The sequence below is a fragment of the Xenopus laevis genome, chromosome 8S (assembly GCF_017654675.1).
Source record: "Xenopus laevis strain J_2021 chromosome 8S, Xenopus_laevis_v10.1, whole genome shotgun sequence".
NCBI lineage: Eukaryota > Metazoa > Chordata > Amphibia > Anura > Pipidae > Xenopus > Xenopus laevis.
Window position 1 is genome coordinate 95,038,700 of NC_054386.1, and position 26,340 is coordinate 95,065,039.

Here is a 26,340-nt window from a genome sequence, read left to right on the forward strand (position 1 = left end):
CCAATTCTGCTTCTAAACTACCCCAATATATCTCCCAATATACAAATGCATTAAAGGAGAACTACCAACCAAAGAAGTAGCTAGAAATGTTGTACATGATGTTTTGTGCTTCTGTACCAGCCCAAGGCAACCACAGCCCTTTAGCAGTAAAGATCTGTGTCTCCAAAGATGCCCCAGTAGCTCCCCATCTTCTTTTCTGCTGATTCACTGCACATGCTCTGTGCTGCTGTCACTTACTGAGCTTAGGGACCCACTCACAATATACAGTACACATAGAATAGAAATGTCACAATATAAGGCTGATTAGTAATTAATACACATAATTACTACATGGCAGCACAGAAACCAGTGCAATTAGCATCAGAATTGAATAATCAGCAAACCTGTAGCATCAGCTTATATTACAGCCAGGGAAGCTCATTTTCTGCTGGATAATTAGTGACGAGCCCTAAGCTTAGCTTCTCAACAGCCAATCAGAGCCCACTGAGCATGTGAGTGTCACAGACACTTTCCAAGATGGTGACCCCCTGTGACAAGTTTGAAGTCCTGGATCATTGCTGCTATTGACAAGCTCAAACTTTAGCCTCGTGCAAGAAGTTCACTATATTAAATATGGCATTTTTAGCCACATTCATTTTTAGGGTTTAGTTCTCCTTTAACCATCAAATATATATATATATATATTTATAGGATAGGATTAACATGCACAGGTCAAGCATTAGGGCAGCACTAGACCCAGACAGGAAAGTACGGCCTGATAAGCAAGATATCACCCAACAACCTGTGGCCAAGCATTGGTGGGAGGCCAGACATGACCCTTCTCAGTTGAAGTGCAAGCCCATTGACCATATACCCAAACCTCCAAGCTGTGGTGACATGGACAAGCTTCTATTGAAACAAGAGGCTTTTTGGATTTTCGAACTTGATTGTGTAACACCCAAAGGGCTAAACGGGCAACTACAACTGAATTGTTTTCTCACATGAACCAGTACTATTGGGCCGTTTCGATGTACTTTTTACTTAAAGGGATCCTGTCATCGGAAAACATGTTTTTTTTCAAAACTCACCAGTTAATAGTGCTGCTCCAGCAGAATTCTGCACTGAAATCCATTTCTCAAAAGAGCAAACAGATTTTTTTATATTCAATTTTGAAATCTGACATGGGGCTAGAGATATTGTCAATTTCCCAGCTGCCCCAGGTCATGTGACTTGTGCCTGCACTTTAGGAGAGAAATGCTTTCTGGCAGGCTGCTGTTTTTCCTTCTCAATGTAACGGAATGTGTCTCAGTGGGACATAGGTTTTTACTATTGAGTGTTGTTCTTAAATCTACCAGGCAGCTGTTATCTTGTGTTAGGGAGCTGCTATCTGGTTACCTTCCCATTGTTGTTTTGTTTGGCTGCTGGGGGGAAAAGGGAGGGGGTCATATCACTCCAACTTGCAGTACAGCAGTAAAGAGTGATTGAAGTTTATCAGAGCACAAGTCACATGACTTGGGGCAGCTGGGAAATTGACAATATGTCTAGCCCCATGTCAGATTTCAAAATTGAGTAGTTGCCTGTTTAGCCCTTTTGGTGTTACACAATCAAGTTCGAAAACTATTAACTGATTCATTTTGAAAAAAGACTTTTTTTCCCATGACAGTATCCCTTTAAGCTCTGTTTGGTTTCTAACAACTCTTACTATTTTCCACCTTACAGAATCATGATCTGAATGTTCCTCCAATACACTTGCAACTCTGTGAGTAAATTGTATCCTTACTAATTGCTTGTAATATGAAGTATCTGTATTTTGCATACAAAGTGTCATTTTAAAGGAACAGTAACACCAAAAAATGTAAGTGTTTTAAAGTAATGAAAATATCATGTACTGTTGCCCTGCACTGGTAAAACTGATCTGTTTGCTTCAGAAACTCTACTATAGTTCATATAAACAAGCTGCTGTGGAGCAATGGCAGAAATTGAAAAACGGCTATATGGCACAGGTTAACCAATGGATAACAGATAACACCATTAGACAGACAGAGCTTATCTTCTATCTGCTGTGTAACTTGAGCTTTATCTCCTTTGAATGGCTGCCCCCTTTGCTACACAGCAGCTTATTTATATAAACAACAGTAGCGTTTCTTAAGCAAACACAGCAGTTTTACCAGTGCAGGGCAAAACTGCATTATTTTTTTTTTTGATGTTACTGTTCCTTTAAGCACTTGTTGATTGACAGCTTTGAGCACTGAAAGGGAACACTGACACCCGGTGGCGTAAAGCGAGATTACACCCAACACCTTCCTGGAAAAACACTGGAATGTTGCTGACTTTGTATATACACTTCTAACATGGACATATCACAGGCCCGGACTGGCAATCTGTGGGTTCTGGCAAATGCCAGAGGGGCTGCTATAAGGTGCCATAGAGAGTTAGTATTTAGTGGGCTGGTAGGCAGTGGTGTAACTAGATGTTGTTGGGCCCCACAGCAAATTAATTTTAGGGCCCCCAACATATCCAGTGTTTGTCCTGTTTTACCAATATATGTTGAAATTGCCATGCCTATGAATAAGTGCCTGTGGGTGCGAAACGCGTAAGGCGGAGCATCAATTGGTCTGTATGCCTACTTTTTAATATTTATGATAAATAAAAAGTGATTTTTTAACTTTGAGAATTGACTGGGAATATATTTTTGAATTTTTGATTTGAGTGCCCTTTGGAGTTGGGGGCTATATTCCAGCATTTTGGCCCTTTTTTGACAGGCCTGTATAGACTGCAGCAGTTGAGTAGTAAGTTTTTTTGGACTTTATCATGATGTATCGTTAAGTTTTTGACCGACGCACCCACTTCTATTAAATCCGGTAAGAGTGCGTTCACCTATATGGACAATATATATATATATATATATATATATATATATATATATATATATATATATATATATATATATAAAATATTGCCTGGCAGTATTCTTCATAAACTGTTTCATATAACAATTATGGCAGACTGTTTAGCCTTTATATTAGGTCTTAGCTTGGCAGCATAAGTGACTGCTTTTGGTTAAAGAAGGACATTTACCCCCTGTCTTATTTGTTATTTTTCTCTTTGCTATGGAGTGTTGTAGTTGAACAGCAGCCTAAATAATGCAGGTGGGACCTGTTTTTATTTTGTAGCTTTAAAGACATTTTTTAAAGGGGAACTATCACAAAAAAGAAAATTGGACATATTGTAAGCTTCAGCATACTGAAATAAGAAGTTTTCTGAAAAAATCAAGTTTATCTTCACTATTCCTCTCTCAGCATCTGTTTCTCTTCATTCTCTCTTCATGCAGCAGTTGGGTGTCAGATATTCATTGACAGTTAGATTTTTCTAACTAATGTGTAATTTTCAGGTGAATTATTTAAACTCGGCATCTTCTCCGTGTCATTGCAAGAGACAGAGTAAGTGATAAAACGTCTTTATTTGCATGACAGGCTGCGGGGGGTCGTCTTAACTGATTTGTGGCTTTGCTGCATCTGCCTGTCATTTCTATTGGCTGCTAGACCACAAGGGCAGCTCTTTATCTGCATTCAGCCTTATAAAGCTGCCATAGGGCTCCACAACTTGCTATTGGGAATTTTTCCTGCTCTTCAACAGATTCCTTGTATTGTGCAGGTACAGTGACTTTCCCCATAGCATTCCTATGACGAGCCTTAGCTTGGGGTGACTTGGTATAATTATTTATTACAATATATCTTACCTGCTTAGAGTTCAGTACTATTATCACTGCTAATTTGCTTTTTTCTCCAATTAGGATTATGAAGACCATGTGTCCTGCCACCATCTTCCTTGTGACTCTGTTTTCCCTACTGATCCCGACTCACTCGGCCCCTGATCCCACCCTGGACACTCACTGGCAGCTGTGGGTTAAAACTCACCAGAAAAACTATAAGGATGCGGTAAGGATTTATACTATTGCTTTTTATAACCAGGACACATATTGCTACTGTTACTAAATTCATATATTTAAATTGTTCATTTCTGAGACAGCCCATTTCTCTGGCAATTAATATTTAAGAATAAAAATATTTCAAAAGTTCTGCAGTCTGTTAAGGTGGCCATACAGGATAAGATCTTTCCCCGTCATGCCCACCAAAGGCAGGGTCGATATCGGGTTTATCCGAAAGTTCAGCCCTAGGGTCGAATGATCAGACTACAACGAAGAGACTTAGCGCCGACAGGGTAATAGCCAATGAGGTCCTAGATTTCCCAAAAAAAATAAAACTCACCGATCCATCGGGGAGACAGGTTGAAAGCCCCCATACACTGGCAGATAAGCTGCTGAATCGGTCTAAAGGACTGATATCGGCAGCTTTAATCTGCCAGTGTATGGCAAAACCTGTAGCCAATAACAATATTAAGCCAGGGGTCTGCAACAACCTGAAGCCAATAAGGATATTAGAACAATCAGGGGTCTGCAACAACCTGTAGCCAATAGGAATAGTAGAACAGTCAGGTGTCTGCAACAACCTGTAGCCAATAGGAATAGTAGAACAGTCAGGGGTCTGTAACAACCTGTAGCCAATAGGAATAGTAGAACAGTCAAGGGTCTGTAACAACCTGTATCCAATACGAATATAAGAACAGTCGGCTGTCTGTAACAACCTGTAGCCAATAGGAATAGTAGAACAGTCAGGGGTCTGTAACAACCTGTAGCCAATAGGAATAGTACAACAGTCAAGGGTCTGTAACAACCTGTAGCCAATAGGAATAGTAGAACAGTCAAGGGTCTGTAACAACCTGTATCCAATACGAATATAAGAACAGTCGGCTGTCTGTAACAACCTGTAGCCAATAGGAATAGTAGAACAGTCAGGGGTCTGTAACAACCTGTAGCCAATAGGAATAGTACAACAGTCAAGGGTCTGTAACAACCTGTAGCCAATAGGAATAGTAGAACAGTCAGGGGTCTGTAACAACCTGTAGCCAATAGGAATAGTAGAACAGTCAAGGGTCTGTAACAACCTGTAGCCAATAGGAATAGTAGAACAGTCAAGGGTCTGTAACAACCTGTAGCCAATAGGAATAGTAGAACAGTCAAGGGTCTGTAACAACCTGTAGCCAATAGGAATAGTAGAACAGTCAAGGGTCTGTAACAACCTGTAGCATATGCAAATTAGGGTTGGGAAAGGGAAAACATTTTTTACTTCCTTGTTTTGTGACAAAAAGGGAAGCAATTTCCCTCCCCGCCCCTAATTTGCATATGCAAATTCGGTTTCAGTTCGGCCAGGCATAAGGATTCGGCTGAATTCGAATCCCGCTGAAAAAGGCTGAATCCCGAACTGAATCCTGGATTCGGTGCATCCCTAAAAAAAACATGCTCTTTAAGGCTACAAATGTATTGTTATTGCTACTTTTTATTCCTCATCTTTCTATTCAGGCCTCTCCTATTCATATTCCAGTCTCTTATTCATATCAATACATGGTTGCTAGGGGAATTTGGACCCTAGCAACCAGACTGCTGAAATTGTTAACTGGAGAGCCGCTGAATAAAAGACTAGACTATATGTCTAATCACCCACATCCCCCAATTAGGAGGTAGCGTTTCCTGGTCACACGTTGGAAAAGCAAACATCTTCATGGTTGCTATGGGTTACTAGAAATGGCCTGATCAGTCAATGTCAAGCCACACCCAGATCAATACTTCCTTTTGGAAAATAATAACAATTTGCTTTTCAATTAATCGAAAAATATATTAACATGATTTTGTTGTTCAACACAGGAGGAGGAACGTGCCAGACGGACCATCTGGGAGGAGACACTGAAATTTATCACAGTCCATAACTTGGAACATTCCTTGGGACTCCACACTTACGAGGTTGGGATGAACCATCTGGGAGATATGGTAAGCTTGTAGCTTTATTGGATATTACTGTGACTGATGGAACAAGGCTTAGTTGTCCCCCACTGCTGGCAAAGCCCCTTCAGACTAGAAGAAAAGAACTTTCATTTGAAGCAGAGTAGGGGGTTCTTCACAGTCAGGACAGTGAGGTTGTGGAATGTACTGCCGGGTGATACTGATTCTGTTAATGAATTTAAGGGGCAGATTTATCAAAAGTCGAAGAGAAAATTCAAAATTTGAAAGATTCCAATTTCGAGCCAATTTTTGCGTACTTCGACTAGGGAACAATCCAAATTCCAAATGAAAAAAATTTAAAAATTCAAATTTTGAAATGTACTGGCTTTTTAAAAATTTGACTTCGACTTAAACCTGCCGTATTGCTGTTGTAGCCTCTGGGGGACCTCCTAGAACCTATTGGGAGTCAATTGGTGGACTTTGAAAAATCTAAGTTTTTTTTGGAAAAACTTCGAATTGAATTCGATTGAATGCGTTATTATTTCAACCTATTCGGCCAAAAAATAAAAAGAAAACTTAGATTTTTTTTTTAATACATTTTGGTTGCTCTTTTTTCATTCGAATTTCTAAGTTTTTTAAATTTCGAAATTCGACCCTTGATAAATCTGACTTGGTATTGGACAGAGATAATATCAAAGGCTATTGTGATACTAAACTCTATAGTTAGTATAGGTATGGGTATATAGAATTTAATTAAAAGTAGGGAGGGGTGTGTGTATGGGGCTGGATTTTCATTTGGAGGGGTTGAACTTGATGGACTTTGTCTTTTTTCAACCCAATTTAACTATGTAACTATGTAACTATATATAGGACCCTAAGGGCTGAGAGGAAGCGGATGCGACGAGACAGATGCGAATATAATGTAAGTAATAGGAATATCGGACCTACAAGCTGCTTGTATCCGTCACAACACGACTGTCGGATGCGAACGCCGCACGTTGCGTCTTCATCTGACTATCGTGTCGGATGCACGCAGCTTGTAGGTCCGATATTCCTATTACTTATGTAGCGCTATAGTAAATTGAGTGCACCTTACTCTACTATAAGCTCCACTCCCAATAAATGTGATCCAGATGAGACCTTAAAATCTTAGGGAGTGAGCCCTCGCAGCAGTGCGGAGGCAGGGTGTAGTGCAACTGTAACTGTATTCAGGGTGCAAATAATTGGGCACCAGTGGTTCTTATAACTTAACCATAGAACAGATTTATTGAACATACAATCCTCAATGGAGTGTACATAAAGAGAGCATTGCAGGATCATACATCAACAGTGGATAGGAAATACTCACAGCACCTTTGGTCAATATAAGTTCCCTCATGAACGAGAACAATGTATGCAGCCTTGAGGAGGTACACCCAGCTTTCATCCTTTTCCCTAAGTGGAACCTGAGGGGAATACTCTACCCTAAGTATGTACACTTAGTCCCTACTTCTGGGCAATTAGTACCTGGGATCTTAATCCAACTCACAATCCTCGGAGGAGCCTCAAGCTGCTCAGCTAAATATCCTGACTGTCTGTCACTCCTACAGTGACCTATAAGGTGAGTAGCCTATCCTTAATAGACCTGACCTGTTATCCAGAATGCTCAGGACCTGGAGTTTTACGGATAAGGGTTTTGTTTCCTGTAATTTGGATCTTCATACCTTAAATCTACTAGAAAATCACGTAAACATGAAATAAACCCAATAGGCTGGTTTTGCTTCCAATAAGGATTAATTATATCTTAGTTGGGATCAAGTACAAGCGACTGTTTTATTATTACACAGAAAAAGGAAATTATTGTCAAAAATTTGGATTATTTAGATAAAATGTAGTCTATGGGAGACGGCCTTCCCGTAATTCTGAGCTTTCTGGATAAAGGGTTTCTGGATAATGGATCCCATGTATTAAAAAAAGGTACATTTACTTGATTTGAGTTGATGGACGAGCATTTCATCAAGGGTTAAATTGTAAATGCTTAAGCAAGTAGCTGGGTAAGAAGGGGAGCAAAAATGACAGTGGGGTTCTTCTCTGGGTAATTAGTATTGCTTTTCTCTAACAGACAATGGAGGAGTTCACTGCCACTATGTCAGGATTTCAAGCTTCTGATGATCCAGTGCCCAATGTAATGTATGTATCACAGGAAGGGGTTTCACCCCCAGAGGCAATAGACTGGAGAAAGAAAAACTATGTGACTGAAGTGATGGACCAGGTATAGCCGAACCCCAACTTTATTATTCATCTATCTAGAGTATGCGACTTTTCTCCAGCCATTACATTCGTAACTTTTATTTTATGTAGTCAATGTCCGCCCCATTATATACAGTATGTATTACACCCACACGTGTACTGTCGCTTTAATTTTATCATGTATACGTTAAAACCCACTATTTATACATCTATATATATCTATACATTGATCACTACCTATTTCTTCTAAAATGAGACGAATCAAATTTGATTATTATTCCGATTTAACTGATTTAAAATTTGAACATTTACTCAAGTCGCAACATTTTCCTGCTGAAGACCTAATAAACTATACCGGTACAACAGCATAGAGATTAGAGCTCCGTAAGCGCTCTTACACACGGGCGGTTTTACCTGCGCTCCCCTGCGTTGCACTCTTTCTTCCGTTCAGCCGCAGGGGAGCGCAGGAGTTGACGCACTCAATCATTGTGAAGGGGGCTGTACTCACACAGACGCATGGAAGCACCAAACGCAGGTTGGGACGCAGCATGTTGCATTTTACCTGCGTTCGGCGCATACATGTGTCTGGGTGAGTACAGCCCCATTGAGAATAATTCAGTGCGTCTACTCATGTGCTCCCCTGCGTTGTGCTTTCAGCCGCAGGGGAGCGCAGGAGTAGACATACTCAATAATTGTGAAAGGGCCGTACACAGACGCATGTAAGCACCATACGCAGGTGGGACGCAGCATGTTGCATTTCCACCTGCGTTTGGTGCATACTGTATGAGTACCAGGGGCGTAACTACCGGGGGAGCAGGGGGTGCAACTAGGCCAGGGCCCGCACCCCCGCAGGGCCCTCCTGGCAGATCGCGCGTGCTGCAGCCGCAGATAAAAATCACATCAACGAGGGTGGGGGCGGGCCCGGCTGCATGGCCCGCAACAGGGCCCGTCCCCACCTAGTTCCGTTACTGATGAGTACAGCCCCCTTCACAATAATTGAGTGCGTCTAATCCTGCTGAACGGAAGAAAGCGCAATGCAGGGGAGTGCAGAAAAAAAACCGCTCGTGTGAAAGAGCCCTAATTCATATCAATGCATGATTACTAGGGTAATAATTAGCAACCAAATCTCTGAAATTGCAAACTGCAGGGCTGCTGCATAAGGGCTCTTACACACGAGCGTTTTTTCCTGCGCTCCCCTGCGTTGCACTTTTTCCGTTCAGGCGCAGGGGAGCGCAGCAGGAGACGCACTGAATTATTGTCAATGGGGCTGTACTCACACAGACGTATGTATGTGCTGAATGCAGGTAAAATGCAACATGCTGCATCCCAACCTACGTTAGGCGCTTACATGCGTCTGTGTGAGTACAGCCCGTTTCACAATGATTGAGTGCGTCTCCTGCTGCGCTCCCCTGCGGCGGAATGGAAGAAAGCATACCGCAGGGATGCGCACAAACAAACGCCCGTGTGTAAGAGCCCTAAAGGGGTGGCTCACCTTTACCAGTAACTATAGAGAAAGCAGACCCAGCGGTTGTGGGGTGGGGGCACAGACTGCGGAGTAGGGTTGCCACCTAACCCCTTTAAAACCGAACACAGATGGAATCCACACCCGGCAAAGCTAATTAATAGTGATGGGAGAATCTTTCCCGATTCAACAAAAAATTAGCAAAACGGCAAAAAATTTGCGAAACGCATTGAAGTCAATGGGCATCATTATTAGGATCCGAGCGACAATTATAATACGCGCGACTATTTTATCCAAATGCATTAAAGTCAATGGGCTTCCGAATCCTTTTGAGCGCCAATTTTTTTTTTGTCGCGGTGGATTTTTCGCCACAAATTCATGCCTGCCGAATGTATTCGCCCATCACTACTAATTAGTAATTCATTTAGATGCATGCTGCAGACTGAACTGAATTCTGTGCAGCCATGCATCATGCACCTTTACTTTAACTTTTAGTATGTTATAGAATCAGCGCCGATTCTAATGAATGTGCCACCTGAGGCGGCTCCTGCAATGCCGCCCCCCTCGCTGGCTTACCTGTTGGGAGTGGAGGCAGGAACACTAATGCAGAGTGCGCAATTGCACTCTCTCGCAATAGTAAAGCTGAATTTACAGTTGAAAAAACGGAAATTCGGCTCTTAAAGGTACCAGGAGCGGCTTTTTGCCGCCCCTGGAAACCTCTCCGGCGTGGCCGCCTGAGGCAAGTTTCTCGACTCGGATCATTGGCGGCTCGCCCCTGTATAGAATGGCTAATTGTAAGCAACTTTTCAATTGGTCTTCATCATATCTTTTTTTATAATTTTGGAATATTTTCCCACCTATAAACAAACAAATGTATTGTTATTGCTACTGTTTATTCCTCATCCTTCTATCCAGGCCTCTCCTATTCGTATTGCAGTCTCTAAGGGCTCTTACACACAAGTGTTTTTTTCTGCGCTCCCCTGCGTTGCGATTTCTTCCGTTCAGCCGCAGGGGAGCGCAGGAGTAGACGCACTCAATTATTGTGAATGGGGCTGTACTCACACATACACATGTATGCGCCAAACGCAGGTGGGACTCATTTCGACCTGCGTTTGACGCTAACATGCGTCTGTGTGAGTACAGCCCCATTGACAATAATTGAGTGTGTCTCAGAATATGACTCTCTATATCATACTAACAGTTAATTTAAAGGTCAACAACCCCATTAAACAGGAGATACTGGAGACAGGCTTGACAGACAGGCCAATTAGAGGAGTACGGTAGTTGGTTTAATTAGAAATGAAGTACAGTTGATGGAATTTAGAAATAAAAGCCTACCAGAAATAGGTTATACAATTACCTTTGCGTCATACATATGCCAAATACATTTCTAGCCCACTGCTCAATCTGTAAAACAAATGGTAAATCCTATATTGTCTGCTTTTGTTTGTTTAATCTCAGAATTCTTTGGCTTTCAGGGGGATTGTCAATCCTGCTATGCTTTCAGTGCTCTAGGGGCTCTCGAGGGCCAGTGGAAGAAGAAGTCGGGCAAACTGGTGTCACTGAGTGCACAGAACCTAGTTGATTGCTCACAAAATGAAGGAAACAATGGCTGCAATCGGGGAACCATGGTCAACTCCTATGAATACATCAAGCATCATGGTGTTAACACTAACATCTCTTATCCATACGAAGGAAGGGTAACTGCCATTTAAGTACTAAGGAGTAAATTTACTAAGCGGCGAAAAATTTGCCAGCGATGACTTCGCAGCCATCGCAACACTTCACCTGACGTAAATTCGCTAGGACAACGCTGATTTACTGAAATGCAAGGTTGCTTCCTGGGCGCCGGACGCTGGCGAATTTTCACTAGCGTTAGTTCAGCAATCAAAGCGAAAATGCGCTAGCGTTCAATTCTGCCTAGCGCAACTTCGTTAGGGGTCTTTGCTCAGGCTAATTTGCATACGGCAGGAAATTATATGGTTGAATGGACGTATATGTTGCAGCAAATCCATTACATTACACAAGTCCAGGGGACATTAATAAAGACAATAGAGTTGTTATAATGCCCTACACATGAGCCCACTGTATAGTTTATGTGCCATATGTTAGAAAATGTAGGGGGGAACCCGGGTACCCAAAAAATATTTTAAGCACTTTTGTAGGCACACTCTGAAAAAAGGAAAAGACGGCAGCGTTTTTTGGGACTAAGGGCTCTTACAGACGAGCGTTTTTACCTGCGCTCCCCTGCGTTCTGTTTTTCTGCGTTCAGCCGCAGGGGAGCGCAGGAATAGACGCATTACATTTTTTCCAATGGGGCTGTACTCACACACACGTGTAGGCGCCGAACGCAGGAAAAATGCAGCATGTTGCGTCTCAACCCGTGTTCGTCGCCTACACGCGCCTGTGTGAGTACAGCCCCATCGGAAAAAATGTAATGCGTCTATCCCTGCGCTCCCCTGTGGCTGAACGCAGAAAAACGGAACGCAGGGGAGCGCAGATAAGAACGCTCGTCTTTAAGAGCCCTTAGAGACTTTTTCCTATAGTCATAGAGACTATATGATGTAAGTAACAGAAGATTGAGGAAGATCTATGCACTCCAATGCACTTCTCCTGGTCTGAGCTGGCAAAAGCAAGTCTGGCGAAAGAAGTAACGTTCAGTAAAATCCGCATTTTACTGAATTTGCGCAGTAACGTCCATTCGCCAGAGCGAAAATGCAACTGGCGATTGAGTGCGAATGACCGCTAGCATCTTCCTCTTTCACTAGCGAATTGGCGCCTGCGTCCCCGTTAGTAAATCGGCGAAGTGCCTGAAAGCGGTAACGCTGGTCGAATCATCACCAGCGTTAATCATTTCGCCGTTTAAATCGGCCCCTTAAAGTCCAACTTCTGGCTGGTATGAGGTATTGAGCACACGCACACACATGCAAACTATCAGCCAATGAGTATTAAAGGAGTTGTTCACCTTTGAGTTATCTTTTAGTATGATGTAGAGACTGATATTCCGAGAAAATATGCAATTGGTTTTCATTTTTTTATTATTTGTGGTTTTTGAGTTATTTAGCTGTTTTATGCAGCAGCTCTCCAGTTTGTAATTTCAGAAATCTGGTTGCTAGGGTCCAAATTCCCCTAGCAACCATGCACTGATTTGAACAAGAGACTGGAATATGAATAGGAGAGGCCCGAATAGAAAGATGAGTAATAAAAAGTAATAATAACAATACATCTGTGGCTTTACAAAATGTTTGTTTTAAATGGGAGCAGTAGAAAAAAAGCAAATAATTAAAAACTATAAAATAAAAATAAAGACCAATTGTAAAGTTGCTTAGAATAGGGCATTCTAAAACAAACTAGAAATATAAGTTGAACCATCTCTTTATATTTGATATCTTTGTATACTGATAGCTATTGGTTAAAGGGGTTCCCTTTTGAGATAACTGTCAGTAAGATGTAGAGAGGGATATTCTGAGACAATTTGCAATTGGTTTTCATTTTTTATTATTTGTGGTTTTTCAGTTATTTAGCTTTTTATTCAGCAGCTCTCCTGTTTGCAATTTCAGTATTGTGGTTGCTATGGTCCAAATTCCCCTAGCAACCACGCACTGATTTGAATAAGAGACTGGAATATGAATAGGAGAGGCCTGAATAGAAAGATGAGAAATAAAAAGTAACAATAACAATATATTTGTAGCCTTACAGAGGATTTTTAGATGGGGTCAGTGACCCCCGTCTGAAAGTTGGAAAGAGTCAGAAGAAGGCATATCATTTAAAAACTATAAAATTAAATAATGAAGACCAATTGAAAAGTTGCTTAGAAATGGCCAATCTATAACATACTAAAAGTTGATATATATAAAAAATTATATTCATTATTCTGCTGTTACTGTGGCTGAAATTCATCCGGGTGATACCAACGAAACAAACGAATTAATACCTACGTGATTTTCTCGTTATTCCCAGGAGGGGAGGTGCAGATTTAACGCGAATAATGTAGTCGCAAGGTGTAGCGGTTATGTAGCGATACCAATCGGGAGTGAAGAGAAACTGAAACAAGCAGTGGGAACCATCGGACCTGTGGCTGTAGCTATAGACTCCAATCACTTGGAGTTCAGACAGTACAAAAAAGGTTTGTGATTTTTGCATCTGCTTCTCTAAGGGGCAGATTTATCAAAGGTCGAGGTGAATGAAAAACATTTGAATTTCGAGATATTTTTTTGTTCACTAGGGAACAGTCCAGATTTCGATTCGAATTTAAAAATAGGGATGCACCGAATCCAGGATTCAGTTTGGGATTCTGCCTTTTTTTCAGCAGGATTCGGATTCGGCCAAATCCTTCTTTCAGGCCGAACCAAATCCTAATTTGCATATGCAAATTAGGGACAGGGAAGGAAATCAAGTGACATTTTGTCACAATACAAGGACGTACATTTTTTTCCCTTTCCCACCCCTAATTTGTATATGCCGAATCTTTCGCGAAGGATTTGGGGGTTCAGCCATATCCAAAATAGTGGATTCGGTGCATCCCTATTTAAAAACAATTCGAAATTGATCATGTACTGTCTCTTTAAAAATTCGACTTCAACCATTCACCATCTAAAACCTGCCGAATTGCTATTTTAGCCTATCGGGGACCTCCTAGAATCTATTTGGAGTTAATTGGTGGACTTTAAAAAAACTTCAAATCAAATTCGGGGGTTCGGCCAAATCCAAAATAGTGGATTCTGTGCATCCCTATCTAAAAACAATTCGAATATCGAAATTGATCATGTACTGTCTCTTTAAAAATTAGACTTTGCCCATTCGCCATCTAAAACCTGCCGAATTGCTATTTTAGCCTATGGGGGACCTCCTAGAACATATATGGAGTCAGTTGGTGGACTTTGAAAAACTTTGAATCGAATTCGATCGAATGCGCTATTAGTTCAATTCAAACAATTCGAATTCGCCCGAGTACGGACCTATTCGATCGAAAACTGACCTTTTCAACCAAAAAAATACTTTGACTTAATTTCGGGTGGTCTTTTTGAATTTGAATTTCGAAGTTTTTTCAATTCAAAATTTGACCCTTGATAAAGATGCCCCCCTGAATCGTACAAATCGAAGGAATAGTGAGGAATTCAAAGTTTACCCCAAAAAAATTTAGATTTTTCAAAGTCCACCAATTGACTCCAAATTGGTTCTAGGAGGTCCCCCATAGGCCAAATCAGCAATTCGGCAGGTTTTATATAGCGAATGGTCGAAGTCGCATTTTTAAAGAGACAGTACATGATCAATTTCGATATTCTAATTGTTTTTAAATAGGGATGCACCGAATCCACTATTTTGTATTTGGCCGAACCCCTGAATTCGATTTGAAGTTTTTTAAAGTCCACCAATTGACTCCAAATAGGTTCTAGGAGGTTCCCCATAGGCTAAAACACCAATTCTGCAGGTTTTAGATGGCGAATGGTCGAAGTCGCATTTTTAAAGAGACCGTAGATGATAAATTTCGATATTCAAATTTTTTTCAAAGTCAAATCGAATTTGGACTATTCCCTAGTCGAAGTACACAAAAAATAGCTCGAAATTAGAATTTTCTTCATTCGAAAATTCACCTCGACCTTTGATAAATCTGCCCCTAAATAACAATGCCTGAAACCCTTTCCTACGCAGCAAATTCATTTTAATTAGTGTAGAACTACACGACAGACTTCCATGCGTTTTCCGGTCGGATCCGAAGCGATGCGCCAAAACGCAGGCCTCAAGTCGGATGCGACGTATAATAAGGTAAGGAATACAAATGTCTGATCTTGTCGCAGTGTTCATCCGACACGACTGTCGAATCCAGACGCTGCATGCTGGGTCTGCATCTGACAGTTGTGTCATGATGGATGAACGCTGCGTTTTGGCGCATCGCGTCGGATCTGACCGAAAAACGCATGGAAGTCTGCCGTGTAGTTCTACCTTATACTGTTGTGATTCGGTGTCTGTTACTTGTAATGTTAAAAAGCTGACGTGGCAGTTGCTTCTTTTTCTTGTTATAGTATGAAGTCTTTTTGCCTGTGTCGGTAACGCCATGTTATTTTTCTGATGGCAGGTGTTTATACCAACAAAAAGTGTGACGATACTTACTTGGGCCAGGATCATGCCGTGCTTGTGGTTGGATATGGTAGAGAGGATGGCGAAGACTATTGGCTGGTTAAGAACAGGTAAGCGATCATGAAAGTAATAGCGGCAGTAGGTTGCTTAGGGGCAGATTTATCGAGGGTCGAATTTTCGAAATAATGGGAGTATATCCCATATCTTCAAAATTTGAATTCTGAAAGACCAATCTAAATTTATCAAAAAATCTAATTTTTTTTTTTTGTCCGAATAGGTCATTTTCGATCGGATAGGTCCGTTTTAGTTCGAAATTCGAACCGTACGAATTGAAGTAACAGCGCATTCGATTGAATTAGATTAGAAGTTTTTCCAAAAAAAAAATTTTTCAAAGTCCACCAATTGACTCCAAAATGGGTTCTAGGAGGTCCCCCATAGGCTAAAACAGCAATTCGGCAGGTTTTAGATGGCGAATGGTCGGAGTCAAATTTTTAAAGAGACAGTATCAACTCGAATTAGGACTATTCCCTAGGTAAATACAGAAATATTAGCTCGAAATTTCACTTCGACCTTTGATAAATCTGCCCCTAAGTGTTGGTTAGGGATTCACCGAATCCACTATTTTATATTTGGTTTAACCCCACATGAAGGATTTGAATCCTAATTTCCATATGCAAATCAAGGTCGGGAAGGGAAAAAGAGAACTACACACACTTCGGGCGGAAATATTTTTTACTTCCTTGTTTTTTAACAAAATGTCATGTGATTTTAAGGATTCGGCCAAATCCGAATCCTGGGCAAATACCGAACTGAATCCTGGATTAGGTGCATCCCTAGTGTTGGTACATATAGAGTTCAATTCCCCTGGCCACAAATTTTTTATTATAGAATATTATTTTAATATTCTATAGGCCCCTGCCACCAATGTTTTTTTTAAAAAAAATATTCTCTGGGGCCCCAATTTTTTTTTAACTTGTAAGGGGGGCCTTGGCGCCAATGTTTTTTTTAAAAAATATTCGTTGGGGCCCCAATTTTTTTTAACTTGTAAGTGGGACCCTGGCGCCAATGATTTTTTTTTTTTTTTAAATTCTTTGGGGCCCCAATTTTTTTTAACTTGTAAGTGGGGCCCTGGTCACCAATTATTTTTTTTAACTTGTAGGGGTGCCCTGACCACCAATTTTTTAAAAAACTTTTAAGAGGGGCCCTGGCACTGCAGTTTTTTTTTTAACTTATAAGGGGGCCATGACCATTAATAGCTTTTTATAACTTGTGTGGGGGGGGTTACCTTTTTTAGCGCTGATGTCTGTGTGGTGTTTTAACTGTTGCGTGGAGTGGGCGGGATCTGGGGTGGGGCTTGGGGTTGTTGTACGGGGCCCGGTGATTTCTAATGGCGGCACCTGCTGAGGCTAAAGCTGGCGTGACAATATATAAGAAATATTATTGAGAGGTAAAAAAAAGGCAATATCTTAAAAAGTGCAAATAGGAAAAGAAGACCAACTGCAAAGTATTTAAAAGCTTACTGTACAATGTGAAGCATTTCATTGTGTTTGAAATAGTTTTTTTGTTAATCCATATCTGCATATAAATTCTGTTATTGTGAACGAGGGACTATTCCTGTAATGTGGAAATGTTTTCCATGATATGACTATCAATAGCCTTTATTTGTTAAATCTCTTTTCGTTTCAGCCATGGGATTGACTTTGGAGACAAAGGATACATTAAAATGAGGCGAAATCATCACAACCATTGCGGCATTGCAAATCACGCTTCCTACCCCATTTTTTCATAGGAAGATGTACGACTGGCGAGTAATGATGTATTTTTATATACAGTATAATTTCCACATTTTTTTCCAAGGACGGGGAGGGGGTCGGATTTCCAATTCGGTGCCCTGCTTTAATTGTTGGGCAGCCCGGCAGTTGGGGACCCCTGTTTTATATAATTGAAGGCAAATTAAGCCCTAAAGACTAATGTGGCTAGAAATGTCATATTTGATAGACTTTTATAAAGGTTCAGCTACTGGGGGGGGGCATTTTCAGAGAAACAGATTTTTATTTCTAAAGAACTCGGACAGGACCCCAAAACATAGCGTATTGCATTTCTACCGCAACGCAGAAACAATTAGCTTAGATGGATCATACAGGCATTTACTGTATATAACTCCACGCTGTGTTAATTGTCTACAGTAAGGGGGTAATGTATCAAAATCCACATTTTTCTGATTATTTTATTAAAAGAAAGTCCAACCAAATTAAAACTCATGATTTGACCTTATTTAGTATTAAAAAAGTTCGATTTCATCGGATCGGAAAAACTCTATAAAATTGAGTGAAGCCCGGAAATTTTTTGGGATTTTTTCCCCCCCAAATCGCTGAAGGTAACTTCTAATATCTTCATATTTTGCAACTGGGGGTACTTTATTTATTATAATACACAAGTTTCAGTGAGTCATGTGACAGAAATGACATCAGAACTCACCGTTTATAACTGATGACATCAGAACTCACCATTTATATAGTGAATAAAGTACCCCCTCTTATAAAATATAAGGATATTTTCGGCCTTGTTTTTTTATATGGTCATGAAACTCCTCTGTAACTTCTAATATCCTCATATATTGCAACTGGGGGTACTTTATTTATTATAATACACAAGTTTCAATGAGTCATGTGACAGAAATGACATCAGAACTCACCGTTTATAACTGATGACATCAGAACTCAGCGTTTATAAGGATATAATTTACAAGATATTCATGGCTTTTGTGTATTATATATATATATATATAACCTGTCTTTAGGAAAGTTCATTCCTTGTCCTATTGGTGCTGCATCAGTGACGTGTAATTGAAGCCCCGATTGGGTTAAGATGGAATAGAGTAAAACAAAACTAAGTAACATGTCAAATTATCAGAGATGTAATTCTATTGTGACTTATTTCATACGTGCCAATGCGCAGGGCATTTTAGTTCTCCGTCAGTAAAAGAATATATTAGAATTACAGTATAGGCACTGCCTACTGAAAAGCTGCATGTCTTTCAACGTTAGAATATGAAAAACAGGGAAAATTTAGACCTATTCCCTGATCCAGGCTATGCCAATATATATATATATATCCACATACCCCAATCTGCCTGAAACCCTGCCCATGCTTTTCTGTTTCCTGATACTTTTGGGGGCGCAGTTTTGAACTGTCCTTTTTATACTGGGACTATGGGAAGATTTGTACATGTGCTATAGCCCTTACAGTGTTACTTACCCTTTCCTATGTGCTTGTAGTAATATTTAGTGCAGAGCTTGTCTGTATGAATTGTATTTGTATTATTCTATCTACCCTATGCTTCTGACCAGAACTGTGGAATAAACTGGATTTATAAAGTAATACTATATATCCATAATTATGTTATATTGCTTCCAGGAATCAAAAATGCTCAATTTTATTACAATAAATATTGTTTGTCAAGGCATTTAATTTTTGTCATTGTTTTTAAGAGGTGAGACCCTATAAAATATATATGTATTTAGTAGAGAATAAAATAAACTCCTCCTGTACATTTGATTGTTGAATTTGAGTGATCTGATGCCAGAATGCTGTGATTTGGAATAATGCAGCTCTTACTGTAAATTACAGGGATAACAGATGTCTCTAAGCAGTTCCATGACTGTATGAAGTTGCAAGGCTGCAGGTCTTGTATAAATATATATATCTCAGGTCATTTTGCCTGGTCACGTGCTTTCAGAAAGAGCCAGCACTTTAGGATGGAACTGCTTTCTGGCAGGCTGTTGTTTCTCCTACTCAATGTAACTGAATGTGTCTCAGTGGGACCTGGATTTTACTACTGAGTGCTGTTCTTAGATCTACCAGGCAGCTGCTATCTGGTTACATTCCCATTGTTCTGTTAGACTGCTGGGGGGGGGATAAGGAAAGGAAGGTGATATCACTCCAACTTGCAGTACAGCAGTAAAGAATGACTAAAGTTTATCAGAGCACATGACTGGGGGCACCTGGGGAACTGACAATATGTCTAGCCAGGTTCAAAATTAAATATAAAACAAAAAATCTGTTTGCTCTTTTGAAAAACGGATTTCAGTGCAGAATTCTGCTGGAGCAGCACTATTAACTGATGTGTTTTGAAAAAAACACGTTTTCCCATGACAGTGTCCCCTTAAGTTTATCTTGCAATTTATTCATAGCTTTTGAATATTACATATATATCATTTGCAGTTAGAACTCTCATTCTACTTCATTCCCTCTGCTTGTAGAATGGTGATCATGATCCATCAACTGCCTTGTTGGGCACCTGAAGGTCTTTACAGACGGGAAATTTGACAACCTCCTTAACCCCAGTGCCCCATTACTGATGAGTGTGACGAGCAGCTCTTTCCTTCAGGTTATTAGCATAACTCTAAAATCCCAACAGGACAAAAAAAGCAATATGCCCAATGGGCATCTGCACAAAGTGCTCTTTTTTTTACTTTACAGCCCTTTTAAATGTTTGTGGCTTCCTCTGTGACTTCTAATATACTTTTAGAGTACAGGGGGGCATTAAAATCTACTTTGACTCTGCTAAAGCAACTACCTCTGTCATGGCCCTCTTATACTGTAACCATGTCACGGCCGGCACCCAATACCAGAACAAGTGCCAAGCACCCTGGTCTCGGCTTCACCAGTAGTGTGACCACCGTTGGGCTTCTGGAGGAGCCCTCAGCTTACTTGGGTGCCACCTGGACTTAAGAAGGGGTACAAGGCGAGATGTTCTGGCTTGCAAAGGGGCACGGCTGTTTGGCAGGCGGATGGTCAGACAGGCTGGGTCAGGGCAGGCGGATATCAGAAACGTCAGGCAGGCAAGGGTCAAAACCGGATCGTCAATCAAGGGGTTAAGCTAGAACAGTTGTCGTAGGCAGGCAAGGGTCAGGATACAGAATGCAGAATAGTCAGGAAACAGGCAGGAGTCAAAACCGGATAATCAGGACAAACAGATTCAGGATCAGATGCACAAGGCTCAGGAACCACTAGAAACTAGGTTCTATCACGGGCAATTTCAAACAGACAGATTGGGCTTTAAATAGTATTTGAATTTCGCGCCTTTGCACGCTGACATCCTACGCCAGCGCGCCTGCGCCTTTAAATGACAAGGAGGCGCGCCCTAGAGAGGAGCCGGCGACAGCGAAAACACGCTGGCGTGGCTAGAGAGAAGAACGGTGCGGCAGGCATCCCCGCCGCACAGGTACTCTTACAAACCATTTCTGAAGCTTTCCTACTTATTATAGTTTTATAGACTTTAGACCCAAGGTGTTCCCATGTCAGGTCCTATATACAGTCCTGTGGCAGTATCTAGTCAAGGGCATGCGTGTGATTCCTCCTCTTATAACACAACCAAATAATCCTAAAGTAGAATCACTTCTAGTTTGTTACAAGCAGAGCGAGATTGATGTTTGTTTGGGGGGGTTATTGGAGTCAGATATTCTTCTAATCATTGACACGGGATGTGAGTTTAATTAAGGGGTATCGCCATTAAAATGTACTCTCAGATTGGCAACTTTTTTGGGATTCCACCACTGTCCAATGTTGTTGGGGTTCCCATATTGCATTTAATAAAAGTGTACATGAGTTTTGTGATAATCTAATGTCTGGGAGGTCTGGACTTCAAAAACTACTGTTAAGTTAAACCTTTAAAATAAGTGAATTCCAAGATATTATGGGATAGTGTACTCTTAATATAAATTAATTTTGCTACAACAGTGCCAGCTGCTGGTCAGTTTCTGACGATTCTGATCACCAAGTAGTCAAGGAAGTTGTAGGAGAAAGATAAACAGCTGATCTGATCTTCTGTTTAGGAAAAGGAATTAGAAACCTCTTTTAAATCTTTCCTAAGCAGAAGAACATCAGAGCAACCTCTTTCTTTCTCCTTCTTGGCTACTTAGTGGACAGGGTGGTTGGGAAATGACCAGCCGGTGGCGCTGTTGTAGCAAAATTAATTTATATTAACAGTACATGGAACCCTTAATATTTTTTAATTAAAAAGAAATAATTAATGACTATACATTGCAAAAATGCTTAGACTAGCACCTTCATCAATTTTACATTCACTTATTTTAAAGGTTTACTTATGCTTTAAGACTACTCTTTTTAGGAGTTCTATCATTTTAACAATGGGCACAAATGAGCCAACTGTTAGGAGGTACAACGTATCCTTTTGCTATAATGCGTCTAGACATGCACGTGCCATGGCTCTGCTTCATGATGTTCTCATGACACTTTTGGAGCCATATTTGAAATAAAAGGCCTTTGCTTACCCCCAATGCTTGCTCAAGCTGTGCTGTACAAGTGATGATTATATGGTTTGGCTGGAAATATCTAATTCATTTTAATGTCAATGAAGTGAAAAAGAAAATTGCTGTAATAGGAATAAATTATCCATTATTTAAGGCAGCCATTCATGAAAGCATGAATCTTTCAAAACCATGGACCATGGGTAGATAGGGAAAGCTTCTCTTTATGAAGAACATGGCCTCAAACTCAAGCTTGCCAGAGATCACCTGGAAGATCCAAAAGGCTCCAGTGTGTGCTATTAACCCAGTGCCTTGATTTATATAATGATGTTCTCAGCTGCCAACTGACCCTAATTTTCATGAACAGTCATTGGAACTTTCTTTATGTTTTTCAAACACATCAGTGACACCTAAGGAATTTCTATGATCAACCAAGCATCTGCAACTGACCATCAAGACCATAATATAGTCCAAAAAACACACACGGTCCCTGGAAATTGCTTTTCAGTGTTGATATCTGTAAAGTTGACCAGTTTTTGAGATTCTTCGGGAATCTTATTCTGCGATTCCCAGGCGCATATTTTAAAAGACACTTCTGCTTCATCAGGCACACACATTGCCCAAGATGCAAAATAAAGGACACCTACCAGAAGAAACAAAGTCAATCACTAGGACTGTGAATAGCTTTGTATATTTAATACCTTTTCTGTATTACGACCCATGTGCCATCAGCCTAAATCAATACTAATATTCCATAATGAGTTTATGTAATCATTTTAATAATTAAAGGACAAGGAAAGTGCTAAAATATTAAGTACCCCCAGTGAATTGAGCAGCTAAGTATGTTCCATGGCTGGTCCTAAAGTACTGTACTCATGTATGGTGCCATAGAGTTTGTGGTGGATATATGAAATTACTGATGGGAATAATTTTTGGCCGGGATCTGCTAGGGTCTAGGCCCAGTGGTAGATTAACACAGTCTATGACTTGCCAATCAAACACTGTCTGAAGGTTTTCAAGCCACCAGCAACAAAGGAAATGCAGGAGAGTATTTGGGCAAATCCTAAGGAAGTAAAATGACTAGGAAGAAAGTAGTGATGTGCAGATCAGGAAAAACTCAACACTAACCAGACTCTAACCCACAAAACCTTAACCTATACCCATGTCATCTCACTCTGTAGGCTCGTTCTGTATATTCCTCTGGTTCCATCATATGGAATCTTCAGGAGCAAAGGAGTGTACTTCCCGAGTCTGACCTGCACTCAACCCCAACCTGCAATGGTTGACCAAATCAAACAACCTAAACCTATCCAACTTGTGGTCAACCCATGGGTCACCACGGGTTTCAGGGCAATTGGCACATCACTAGAAGACAGAATAACCAGAGACCTATGGTTTTTAACAATATATCAACTATATTATTTTGTAAGAGCTTCCTCTTCCTTAAGCATTATCTAACCACCTCCAACAAAATCAATATTAATATTATAATCAAATCTCAAATCTTTAACAGGATAAACCCCCTCCTTACCCAACTGTCTTCATGTGCTTCTTCTCTTTATAATCAGGGTTAACTTGTAACCAATCATGTATTATTAAACAGTGCCGCTCTTCTCTTCAATAATACTTTCAAAAACCATCACCCTTCTTCACTACAAGTATTGCACTCGTTTAGCCTTCTAAATACAAGAACCATTCTAGTTTTGATACTACTTCAGGCAAGCCTCCAATAAACCTCTTTCTATAGGACATGGCTACTGTTTTCTATTCCATTTAACTACAACAGTTCATTATCCTATTAATATATGACCAATTTTTCTCAACATGGCTGCCTACTTGTATTTCCAATTTTATTTACACTATTAGACTATAAACCCTTATGGGCAGGGTTGTTCCTATCTCTCAGCTACTTTTGGTTCACTAAGTATAAAAAGCGGTGCAGAGTATAGTAATGCTTTGTAATAAAAAATGACTGGTGTGTTAATTGTAGGGATTGTATGGGAAGCAGGGCATTCAGCATCATAGGAACACCGGGGTGTAAAAATATGAGAAAAACGGTAAAGTTGGAGTCTACAGAACCTACTGGACTGCTCACAGAACTATTGAAATAATGGCTGTAAAGAGGGATGGGTTGGGTGGTTTCCTTCTTTAGATACATCACTTCGGATACTTCCTGAGATCATCAACATTGGTATCGAGTTGGAGTCGACCCCAACAAATATATGCAACTGCTGGTGTTATTATAAATGTGTCCTTTATCACTATTTGGTCAACAAAAAAAGGTTCTGAGTATACAGAATGGTATAAATGTTTATTTCTATGTAACAGGATGGAAAATGCTCCTACACCCCAGTGAAGAAAGCTTCGGGCTGTTCCTCATCCAGACAGTTGCCTTATGGTGATGAAGCAAGCCTTAAACAAGTGGTTGGATTAATGGGATCAGTGGCTGTTGCCACAGTTGACCATTCAGTCCTTGTAGTTGGATATGGAGCAGAGGATGGAGTGAAGTACTGGCTGGTGAAGAACAGTCAAAGTCATATAGTCTATGGCTTATTATAATGTCAACAAAACAATAGGTCTCCAAAACTTAGGCAGAAATAGTCTTTTTTTTTTTTTTTTAAATCCATGGAATTTAACATTCCAAGTCAAAATACAGTATTTAAAGACAGATAAATGGTCCCATGACTAACTTCTCTTACTCTTTGTAGCACTTGGTGGGATGAGTAAATGGAGAGAGGAGGAAACTATACAGTATTGTATTCGCGTGGGGATGTTCATCTGAGAGCTCTCAAACATAAGTCTGAGGCTACAATTTGTGTTGCTATTATAACTTTTTATAACTTCCATATCTTTCTTGTCATACCTTCTGATCATCGTGGAACCACTGCCTGGCTACTACTGTAACATGGCCCTCGCAACCAGATACAAATTACAGACTGGAGAAAAAATGTTTAGAAAACACATCACATATAAATTGTCCAACCCATCACAGGTGTGGGCCAAAGAGCTTCTACTCCTTTCCTATACGGAAATATTAGTATTTTTTCAAGAAACTCTCCCTCAAACTCTGTGGAACCTCCACACCAAGAGGGAGGTCCCGTTGCAGATGGCTATGTTGGGGCTCATACAGGTACATATTGAGCAAGTAGCGCTTAATGAGGCCGCTGGAGCAAATGCTCATTGTGCAAATGAGTGTGCCACAACATGGCTGGCCATACACTGTTTTTTTCACAGCACTTTATTAATGAAAAGCAGCAATTGTAACTAAAGGTTAACTAAAGAAGTAGCTAGAAATGTTGTACATTATGTTTTGTGCTTCTGTAACAACCCAAGGCAACCACAGACCTTTAGCAGTAAAGATCTGTGTCTCCAAAGATGCCCCAGTAGCTCCCCATCTTCTTTTCTGCTGATTCACTGCACATGCTCTGTGCTGCTGTCACTTACTGAGCTTAGGGACCCACTCACAATATACAGTACACATAGAATAGAAATGTCACAATATAAGGCTGATTAGTAATTAATACACATAATTACTACATGGCAGCACAGAAACCAGTGCAATTAGCATCAGAATTGAATAATCAGCAAACCTGTAGCATCAGCTTATATTACAGGGAAGCTCATTTTCTGCTGGATAATTAGTGACGAGCCCTAAGCTTAGCTTCTCAACAGCCAATCAGAGCCCACTGAGCATGTGAGTGTCACAGACACTTTCCAAGATGGTGACCCCCTGTGACAAGTTTGAAGTCCTGGATCATTGCTGCTATTGACAAGCTCAAACTTTAGCCTCGTGCAATAAGTTCACTATATAAAATATGGCATTTTTAGCCATATTCATTTTTAGGGTTTAATTCTCCTTTAAATTTTAGTCTTTCCAGATTGCCAGTTCAGCCCCTGGCAGTGAGGGTGCATGTTAAGATATCAAAAAGCAGAAGCGGTGGTTTTATTTAATATATTTTGCATGTTAAAAGGAATTTCAGACCATGTCCCAAATTTTAAAATGTTCATTTTTTTCATATCTAGATGTGACTGATTAATGCAGAACACGCTCCTTCTCTGTAAGCAAAACAGAACTTAGCCAACGTTTAGCATTTCTTTCTTTCTTGCAGTTGATGATAGATGTAGATGACTACACTGGTAACAATCAGGGAAAAATGGCTGCTGGGCACTGTTTTGGCATTGAAGGGCAACCTTGTTGTGTGTTCAACTGGCCACTGGCATAATATTGAATGTACCCTGTATGCAGAGCGCTGGGTATTCTATATGATGTTGGGTTAAAACATGTAATTGATTCATATGATTCACACCAGGTCTTGCCCCAGTAGAGCTTACAGTCTAAGGTCCCTATCATATATACATTGGGGTCAACCACTTCACCACAGTGCTGTTCTATGGATCATGGTTTGTGAGCCAAAAAAAGACAGACCCCCATAAGTAATAAATGGCTTGAAATTTTCCCAGTAGCAGTAACCCATAGCAATCAA

The 26,340-nt window shown here is 40.4% G+C and overlaps 1 protein-coding gene across 3 annotated transcripts in view; it reads left to right on the top strand.

The window, feature by feature from the left end:
- Positions 1–17,930, top strand: part of LOC108700335 (cathepsin S) — a 34,181-nt gene extending 16,251 nt beyond the window's left edge. Inside the window, exons 2-9 of one of the 3 annotated variants that reach the window (XM_018233435.2) lie at positions 1,699–1,738; positions 3,773–3,917; positions 5,741–5,863; positions 7,917–8,066; positions 10,985–11,206; positions 13,467–13,632; positions 15,583–15,694; positions 17,271–17,930. In XM_018233435.2, the coding sequence (XP_018088924.1) occupies positions 3,777–3,917; positions 5,741–5,863; positions 7,917–8,066; positions 10,985–11,206; positions 13,467–13,632; positions 15,583–15,694; positions 17,271–17,373 (1,017 nt within the window). In that variant the 5' untranslated portion in view covers positions 1,699–1,738; positions 3,773–3,776 and the 3' untranslated portion in view covers positions 17,374–17,930. Of the gene's footprint in view, positions 1–1,698; positions 1,739–3,544; positions 3,634–3,772; positions 3,918–5,740; positions 5,864–7,916; positions 8,067–10,984; positions 11,207–13,466; positions 13,633–15,582; positions 15,695–17,270 lie in introns of those variants that run through there. The other 2 variants (XM_018233439.2, XM_018233438.2) reach the window with 2 other exon arrangements.
- Positions 17,931–26,340: the final 8,410 nt, after the last annotated feature.